The sequence below is a fragment of the Psittacula echo genome, assembly GCF_963264785.1.
Source record: "Psittacula echo genome assembly, chromosome: 8".
Taxonomy (NCBI): Eukaryota; Metazoa; Chordata; class Aves; order Psittaciformes; family Psittacidae; genus Psittacula; species Psittacula echo.
In genome coordinates, this window is record NC_137744.1 from 22,569,858 (window position 1) to 22,580,032 (window position 10,175).

At 45.6% G+C, this 10,175-nt stretch overlaps 1 protein-coding gene across 7 annotated transcripts in view; it reads right to left on the bottom strand.

The window, feature by feature from the left end:
• LOC308224529 (integrator complex subunit 6-like) overlaps positions 1–9,925 on the bottom strand; it is a 40,405-nt gene extending 30,480 nt beyond the window's left edge. For all 7 annotated transcript variants that reach the window (XR_013957505.1, XR_013957506.1, XM_080624558.1 and 4 more), the window contains exons 1-2: positions 9,640–9,925; positions 9,472–9,549 (exon numbers count right to left, since the gene is read on the bottom strand). Coding sequence is in view for 5 of the 7 variants with exons in the window: in XM_080624558.1 (XP_080480684.1) it covers positions 9,472–9,549; positions 9,640–9,750 (189 nt within the window). In the remaining 2 variants the exon portion in view is untranslated. The remainder of the gene's footprint in view (positions 1–9,471; positions 9,550–9,639) is intronic.
• Positions 9,926–10,175: the final 250 nt, after the last annotated feature.

A 10,175-nucleotide genomic window follows, 5' to 3' on the forward strand; every position in this document is an offset into this window, starting at 1 on the left:
ATCCAACATGTTTCCAATGCCAGTCAGCTCCCAGCTCTGTCACAGAATGGTTTGGGTTGGAAAGGACCTTAAGATCATCCAGTTCTTACCTCCTGCCATGGGCAGAGACACCTCACACTAGACCATGATGCCCAAAGCTCTGTCCAATCTAGCCCTGAACACTGCCAGGGATGGAGCATTTACCTTCTGGTCCCTTCCTAGTCTTGTGGTTGGAAAAGTCACAAGGACTAAAGGCAAAAGCTAAAAGGTTACAGAGTGTGTGTGGCATTGGCACAACGGATGCTTCAAGGCACGGTCTGGAGAATCAAGTGAAAACTGACTGGTGAACCTCTACCTTCACAGCCCAGAGCAGAGACCACACAGCATGATCCACACTCATTCTGGAACCATCAGATTCCTTCCCCTCCTTCCAAAAGCACATCACACAACTTGTGCACATACTGCAAGTTTACTTTGGATCCCAAGAAGGTAACCAATCTAAAGGGGGTCATCTATCCATAAGTTCCCTCAATGCATGTCCGAAATGCCACCTAAGGCAGTGCTGGGGAGAAAAAGAAGAGACAGACCAGTGAGCACAACACCAGGACGATGGAGCAGCTACAGGCGCTCAGTGTTGTGGCTCAACAGATGTAGATTTTCCCACAAAGCAGAGCTGAACTCATCCCCCTTTTTTCTTTCTATTAAATAATAACTTTCTGGCTCCACTCACATGCTATGAAGACCAATACTAATGCGTTATTCTCACTTAGAAGCAACACAACAACAACAGCTTAACCACACTGTAGAGCTTTGTTTTCAGCCAAATGAGTTGTTCAACATCCACCTTATGAGGATTTGTATGGGTTTCAATACTGTTTTAGACTGTTAAGAGTTTAAAAGCATCTCTGAACACACAGCTCAACAACCACCTTCATCTTTTAAGGGCAAAATTCAGGCGTTCTGAAGCGTTCCTTTTGTAGCCTAGAATAACATTTAACACACCTAGTGCTGTTGTTCCTGGAAAGCTTGCACAGGAGCCCAAGCAAAGAATCACAGAAACTGGGTAAAATGTGAGATTGGCCCTTTAGCTAGAAAATAATAAGGGGACGGAAAAGCTATTTAGAAGAAAACAAGGCTCTGCTTTACTTACCTGGTAAAATAAGTAGTTCAAGTGTCAGAGATACTTATAAATGCACTAAAAGAAACTTTGTCTTTCAAACAAAGCAGAGTGAATTCTGCAGAGTGAATACAGAGATTCACAGATTCACTCTGCAGAGTGAATACAGACTTGTAAGTCTACGGGCAACCACAGACTCTCATCTGCTCAATAACCGAGTCTCACTATGAGAATATACTTTTTCCGTGGCATCTTACTAAGACCTTACCCTTAGAACACGCTGCTTACAGCTGAAATTGAATTAGGAACTGATCACTACACAACTGTTCTCTGAATAATCTAAAATTAGCAAGAAAAATGCAAAGCAAGACTTTATATTACTACCTGTATATTTCTTTTTTGGGGGGTAGAAGCACAAGAGTTATATATTAAGTGGTACACTGTAACAATGATGGTTAAGAAGGAAGAAAAAAATACCAAGACTCTAAATTTACAAAAGTGAATTACTTAAATAACAATCTGCGTTTAAGATCTGAAACAGCAGCAACTGCTCTTTGCATTGATTTTCTGATAGTCTATGTTCTTAAATAAAATCAGGGCTATGGGCATTCAATAGAGAAAGTGAGTAAGAGAGGAGCTGAAGAATTCCGGGCTTTGCTCACAGGCCCTTTGGACTTAGGGGCACTGTCCTCCCCTTCAAAAGACAAGTGATATGGTACAGAATTTACCTTTCCCCATTTGATTACAGCTGTCTGAAACAGGAAAACACCAACTTTTGTCTTTCCTTGTTCACAAGCAGCTTAGAACATCATTCTTACACCACTGCTGCAAATTAGTTCTTTCTGGCAAGCTGTTCTGAAGAGTATTTGCAAGGGTGAACACTGAGAAGTGTCTCCAACCTTAATTACCTTTCCCACTGATCTACTGTGAGACAACCAGCATTTAGCACCATAGTTTAAAAGAGTAAGCACAGAAACCCCCAACTTCACGAAGCCCCTTCCCCCTGACAGAACATCCCACCACAAAAATACAACCAGGGAGCTCCCAACTCAACTGTTTGATTCCCCATTTTAAGCTTCTATTTTTAAAATAAAGACAACCTTTGCACTGAGGATGAGTTAAGCCTCTTAGTGCAAACATATCTACTTTTGTCTAGTTTATCCTGCAGTCTTAAGGGCTTACATCTTTGAATGTGCCCAAGATCAACTCAAGAACCAAACAGAAAGACGAAAAAAGTGAAATGGCTACAGCAGCTATGAACACCAGATGTTGGGTTCCATTCAAAGCCTCTGGCATCTCATCAACAGTAGGAAGCCGCAATCCACTTCAGATGAAAGAACAAGCTTTCAGTTCGCAGATTCCTGAGAAACAGGCCCAGTTCAAGTATCTGCATTACGAATTAGCTAAGCAGCACAGCCTCCCTTCCCGTGCAGGCAGGTAGCAGGCAGAAGCACAACTTCCAGTATTTAACTTCAGAAACAACAGAAGTGACAGCCAAGCAGAGTTCAGGCCACTCTGTCAAGAAGCTCATTTCTGAGCTGCCCTTCCATTTCAAATTAATCCATTGCAAAAACTTCATCACCTTTGTGCATGAACTTGATTTTTTTACACGAGACCTCAATTTCAGAATGGATTACAGTATTTCTTTTAGAAGAATGAATCACTCTGATTGTTACTGGTTTATCTGGGTTCTTTAGAAGGAAAGGTACATACTGAGCACAAAACTCCTCAGTAGGGTGCTTTCTCCTCTCACACCAGTTCCTGCAGAAGGATGTTCACCACAACTCACAAGTAAGAGGCAGACAGCAAGAAGCAGTCACTCAAGACAGGGAGAAAAAACAAGTGAGACTTTCATGCTTACACAGGTTTAATAGCATTTAAGATGCTTTACGCTATCCAGTATCTTGTCTCTCAAGAAAGGGAATGTGTTTTTTAAAGGATGCTCTCTACTGGAACCCATTTAGTACCTTTATGAACTAAAAGGAGCTACAATACATTATTACATGCTACTACAGGCATGCCAACTGATAATTGTAAGGCTTTTTAATTAGATTTTTAGATTATAAAGACACATGCACTGCAGTATATAAAATACAAGCCTACCACTTGAACCAACAAGAACTTTTTAGCTGCAGTTGGCCTTACTTATCCAATTCAAAATAGATGCTTAATTAAAAAGTATCTTTCTGCATGCATACACACACTGCACACATCCATAAGTGATAAGGCAGTTAGAAAGGAACACAGAAAAACTCTTTGGTGAGAGATTCTCAAACAGATGAGGTATGGGTTTGTTTTATTCTCAGAAAGAACTAGGCAACCAGGATTTGCATGAGTGCTCCTTAAACACTTAAGTGACTCCTGTTTTCTTAACTCCATTGTGTTTAACAGAGGAAGAGTAACTGTTGGGTTTAACCCGCCACTCATTTATGCTGAAAGTCAGCCTGCTGCAAATACACAAATTCCATGACAAAACCCAAGCATGCTCAGTGAAAGACGTATGGCAAGACTGAAGGGGAGGTTGCAATGAAAGATGGTAGTGCTTATAAATAAAAACTTTGCTCAGACTGACTCAAAACATGTATGGTGGTAAAGGAGGACGGCTCTAACTCCCCTAACAAATACAGAACAGCCTCCTCAGTTAGTTATCAACAGACTCTGTAGTCTACCTACATCTCATCCAGTCTTCAGTACTACATTCTGCATTTTCTTCCTCTTTCCAGGAATGTGTGGCTAGCAGGTTCACAAAGTTTGGCCATCATTCACAGCATATCTGGAGAGAAAGACAGGCCTCTCCCACTGACCTCGGCTCTTTCCCTTTTGTATCGCCCCAGTATCAGCTCCCCTCCTGCCCCTGTAGTCAGTATCTGTTCTGCACCATACAATTCTGCCTGTATACCTCAGTTACAACTTGTGAAACCCCAACTGTATTTCCAGCTGTTCATACGGCCTTTTCCACAGCACAGGTCAGACCACCACGTACTCACATTTGCCAAAAGCCAGACCTTTTACACATAAAACTGATGGGGTTTTGTGACTCAAGGCTCCTGTACAGGCTTAACCAATTTAAAATTATTCTGTGGCTTTGCTTTAAGTCAGTTTACCAGGTATTCCTCTGGTTTTCTTCCTTGCCAGAATTTAAAACACACACGTACAAATGCATTTCCATCACTTCAGGCAGCTTTCCTGAAGAACTCTGCCTCAAACCCAACAGGTCTCACAGTTGGGTTTCTCTTTCTCCCTGCAGCTCCAGGTCAGGAGCTCTGATCTAATACCTTCCAGAAACAGACAAATGGATCTCCCATCTCTGTTTTGCAGCACAGCCTACTCATTTGCCACCCCTCTTTGCACAGTCAGTGGCGGCCAGTGGCAGGTCAGACCCTGAGTCTGACCTTATGAAGTCCCAGTTTTGAAGCACTATTTTAATGCCATAAATGAACAGGGTATTTACATGTAATAAATACTCTTTGAGAGATGTTTAAAAGAGCCTTTATAAATTCCTATTCCATCCCAATCCAACCTCAAAAATCAGAAGTCATCAAGCTCAACCCCTTATGAGAATTTGAGGGGGACAGAAGAGGTTGCTCAGTCCATCACAACAGGCTGCTTCCACAAGAGAGCTCTTGAGCACTGAACATATGTTCAGACTAGCAGGGAACAGCAACAGAACTGGAAGGCATCCTATCTATCAGTCCCAGTTTGCATTTCTCAAACAGTAAAGTGTTTCACTGTATTAACTATTTTAAGGTACTTCTCAGACAGCTACGTCCATATTTCTGCAAATTCAGTGAGCCTATTTTTGTAGTGCAGTCACAACTGAAACAAATTCAGTGTAACACATAACAGAGAGAGGAAGATACATAATACATGTAATTTCAGATTTGGCAAACATAACTTCAGTTCTCTGTCCTCTGACTTATGGCCAGACCATTTATGAAGGTCATACCACAGGATCTCACAAGAATGCAGAGCAAAAGCCATATTTCTGTGACCCTACCATAAATAATATTCCTCAAGCACTGAGGCAAGGCCATCCCACTGCCAGCAGCCAGATACCAGTCACAAGGGAACAGAGCAGACCAGTTAATCAATAACTTCACATCTGACCACCACTGGGCCTGAACTAACCATTTGCAGCACAAACCCACAAGCAGACCACAAACTGCAGGATGTGGGGTTTAGCAGAAATTAAGAATGTAATAAAAACCAAAGAGCTAAACCTTGCTTTCCTTTCGGAAAACTCCATTTTAGGCAGAGATTTTGGTACGAGCTCCATTTACACAAGAATCTAGGTAGGTGTTGTTGAAACCTCCCTCCCTCTTTTCTGCATCATGAGAAAACACACTTAGGTGTGGAGAAACACACATCTGACAGAGGAATAAAAAGCATCTGGCAATGCTAAAAGTTATGTGATTATGTGGTCTAGTGTGAGGCATCCCTGCCCATGACAGGAGGGTTGGAACTAGATGCTCCTAAGGTCCTTTCCAACCCAAACCATTCTATGATTCTATGATTTTGGACTAATAGGTAGAAAAAGCCACAGAAAACCATTGGTGACATTCCAACTCTTTGCATGGGTGTCTGAACCACAAGCTGCAGGAGCTTGGGAAGTGCTCTGCAGAGCTGTAGGTAACATTCTTGGCCTGTTTTCACCCTCTTCCCCAGGCATTTGGTACCAGCCATGCAGGGTACTGAATCCAAGGGGATGAGAAGGGTGAGGCTGGCACCCAAGGTCAAAGCACCCATGGGATGGAGCAAGCTCCAAGTCCTCACAGTCCATGAATATAAAAGGCTTCAAAACAAGGACACATCAGGTACGAAATCCATTGAATCAGATAACACATTTATCTCAGCTACAAGGCCAAGAACACCAAATGCTGTGCCAGAGAACTGTTCTGAAACCCATTTTTCCCACTCAAGAGAACTGGATATACACGGGAGAGTAAATTACTTCAATGTCTATATTGTGGTTTAATTGTAATAGACACCTGCCACACGCTACTGGTTACAAGGGAGTTTTACTATAGGTATTGTGAGCTTCCGAACCGTGTCCAAATACCCCAAATCAGAATGGACCAGCTCACTCCAACGTTGCTAACATGCCACTATCCTGAAGTGGACTCCCTTGACAGCATCCTATTATGGTTTTAATCTGAAAACTCACAGTGGTGGAAAAACACACTATATTATGTTGAACTTTCTTACTTCATGATGTAACATCCAATTTCTCCCTCCTAGCCCACAAAATGAGAGTCTAACCCAATATTCAACCGAACTTACAGACATCTTTCCATTTACCTGTACAGCATCACACTGTTTGACCACTATGGGTTTATAAATCTCATAATATGCTTTTAAAATACTAAGTATTTGTCTCTTACTAGATAGTGTTTTGGAAGCAACGTCAGAGTTGAACATGGCTGCATAATTACTGTCACAAATCACCATCTATGCATTATGTAATGAACAGCAGAAAAAGAGCTAATGAGGTTCCAAAGACTTTTGCTACGGGAGTGGAACTGAATTCCTACCATCCCAATCTCCTTGTCCTCACGTGCCCAGCTCAGCACCCTGTCTCCTCTTTAAACACATGCCACCAGAGTTCCTGCAGAGCTACAGTGCAAACTCAGAGACTGAATAATCCTGGTTTTAAAGAGGGGCACAAATAGAGAACTATGAGCAGTCAATTAAAAACAGGTCTCTTAACTATTTTCAAACCCTCTATACTAAAGACAACTCCAAATACATCCTCTTACTTTAACAGACCTTAGCAAATCACCTGTGCAACGGCAGGATGCTTTTGCTTAGCACAATACCACCATGTGAATGATGTTTTCTTGAGATATTCTTGTCCATCAAAACTGAACCAGCATTGTTGATTTAAAGTACTTTAAGGCTACAGATAAATGAATTCTGGAACAAACCCAATGCACTAGTATCAGTTACTCCGACCTGAAGTTCCCATAATACCTCCACCTCCTGGGTAGTCTCCACAAGCAGCTTATTTCTCTCCATTGCTTCATTGGTAACTTCAAGAGCTATCTGTGAGATTATGCAATTTAATTAGTGTAAATCATAAAGAAAACAAGGGGATAAAGCTGCCACTAACCAAAACCAGACACTACTGCATGGACTTAGAAAGCACACTTGCAAAATATATCCACTTGTCAGGTTTGGTTTGCCCTTTTCTAAATCAAGAGATAAAAGTATCGGACTACATCAGCATTAGCAAAGAAACTGATTTCTTATTTTCTTTCACAAGCACGTTTTGCAAGACATGCAGAACCAGATCTAGGCCACAAAATTTTCTGGCATAACTGTGGTTCTTAGAAAAGACAACAGAGTGGCATCAGAAACACCAGCAAAAGGTCTTGAGAACACATCTTCTAGGAGGGGAAGAATCACGTTGCTGTGAGGCTTTCTGTGCTGGAGTGAGACAAGATGACAGCCTAACCATGCTGATTTATGCCATGAAGCCTTTATGTAATGGTTGTACTGGAGCTGTGATCATACTTCCTATAAACATGTATTTATTGGATCTGCAGCTTGGTCCTGAGCAAGTTACCAAAAGATTGTCTAAGGTCCAATTTAACAAAAATCAGCATGCTTAAGTTAGAAAAATACATTTCTAAGAAGAGACATTAGCAAGTTACAAGAACCACAAGGCTTCTTCCCCCTGTCCTCTGCTATTTATTGTACATCAAACACGACTGAACACTACCACGGATATCACACAGTCCCATTTTTTCCAATTACTATTTACTAAAACTGGGGAGAGTCAGATGCTCATTACATTAGAATGCACACAGATGCTCATTAAGCAGAAACATCTTCCTCAGCAGATTCGAGTATATATGTGGTAATAACCTGTAGCATTACCACAGAGCTCCAGCAGAAGAATCATGGTTTTATTAAGCCACCAGTATGCTTGCTAACACTGCAGTGAAAAGGTTTCCTCCCCAAACACAAGAAAGGTACACTTGGGAAATACCTGACACAAAACTAGGGGAAAAAGCCCTTAACACAAGATATCTACACTCAACAGAAGCGTAACAAGGATTTAGGTTTTATACCCAGCCACAAACATGGATGGGGAAAAGGGTGTGTGCATCATGTCTAAAAAAACCCTCTCTTGAGCAGACCAGGGTTTTTGGCCAGAGAGAAGGTTCCTTTAACTCAAGGATGGTTTCAACTCACAGAAATAGGATTACTTCTGCACCTTCTGAGGAAAGGAACTGCAATAACAATAAATACTGACTCAACTCCTATCACTTCAGAGTGCAGGCTGGACTTCTTAGCTGTGTAAATATACCGATTATGAAAGGAGCCAGGATTCAAAGCTAATGAGAATGAAGTTCCCCATTATCAAAGATGTGAACAGACAATATGAGTGAGTACAGGGGGGTTTATGGGCTCTCTTCAAGAAGTTTTAGCTGGGGGATCTATACAAGGTTTGTTCGTATTCTCTGGGATGACCAGCAACACATTTTTACATGAACTTCTTTAGCCTTCAAACTTATGGGTCCAAGGCCAACGATTATAACTACTATGATAGCCATGGCAAATGAAGTCCTAATCCAGGAGGATTCAAAAGCTCCCATGGCAATGATGTGTTCTGTGGCATGTTTTGTTTAAACATTTGAAGTCAGATGTTTCTATCGGCAAGGTGAAGGCTACAGTACAAGGGACACAGAGCCCCCATTTCTCTTCCTCTTGCCATAACCTCGTGGTGCAGTCGACGTGATAAATGGCATGGCCCTACTTGCCTCAGTGTTGAGGAATGAGAAAACAGGGACAAGCGCAGTCAGTCAGGCAGCCTCCACCTCACCACAAACCTCCACGGAGCCGCAATTACAAGCACCTTAGCCAACACTGGTGCGGCTTACAGAGCGCTGCAGGAGTACGGAGGAAGGGGAACGCCAACACCCAGCCCCGCTGCCGGCGGAAAACAGTCACGGGTGCCTCCGTCCCACAACGGACGCGAGGAGGGCGCTGCCTCCTGCCCTCACCCCGTGCCCCGCAGCGACCCGCGGCTGAGGCGAGGCGCGGCCCCCGCCGGAGCCACCGCCTCACGGGAGGCGAGCGAGCAGGGGCGCGGGAGGCGGAGCGCGGCCCGCCGGGGGCCCGCCCCCCTCGGCACGCCGGGGCGGTGAATCACGCTCCCGTCCGTCTCCTCCCCCCCCCTCCTCCATCTCAGCAGCGCCCTCAGCCTCTCTCCTCCATACAAAAGCAAAATGTCCGCCATCTTCACAGGCTGCTGCTGCCGCCGCCGGGCCGGACAGGGCTGCGCCGCGCCGCCACCGGGCCGAGGGCGGCCCCACCGCGGCGCAGGGGCGGCCGCGGGACGGCCGGGGCGGCCGCGGGGGGGTTATTACCTTGATACAGTAGGGCGGCTCGTCGAAGGTAACCAGCATGTACCTGTCGCCGCGGCTGGCCGGGTCCCGGGCCCGCAGCTGCGGAGAGAGAGCGGAGAGAAGCGGCGTGAGCGGGCGAACGGGGCGACCGCGGCGGCGGCGGTTCCCCCTCCCCGGCCCCGCGCTCACCTTCATGAAGATCTCCACAGCGCCCTTGGCGATGTCCAGGTAGCTGGTGCCCAGATACGCCCGCTGGTTCATGGAGGCGGACGTGTCTATGAGGAAGAGGAGGATCGGCATGGTCCAGGCAGAGCCCCCGGCCCGCCGGGCACCCCGCGGGGAGGAGGGAGCGGGGAGCGGCTGTGTGGCTCGCTGCCCCGGCCGCCCGCCCGCCCTGCCCGGCTCGCTGGGGCTGCGGCTCCGACTGCTGCTGCTCGCGGCGCTGCCTGCGCTCACCGAGACCCAACTTCTCTTCCCTGAGCCTCCACCAGCACCATGTGACCAGCGCGCACGCCATTGGCTGGCAATTATACCTGCATTTGCATATTCATGGCGGAGGGGAGGGATGGGGGGGGGGGTGAGGGACGCGCTGCCGCCGCCGGACCCCTCCGCGCGCGCGCACCTGTCACCCCGCTCCGCCCCTCTGCGGGGTTCCCCGCCCCTCGCCCCAGGGGCTCCGTGGGGCGGGAGAGCGGGCGGTGCGGTTGCGGCCGCCTCACGGTGTC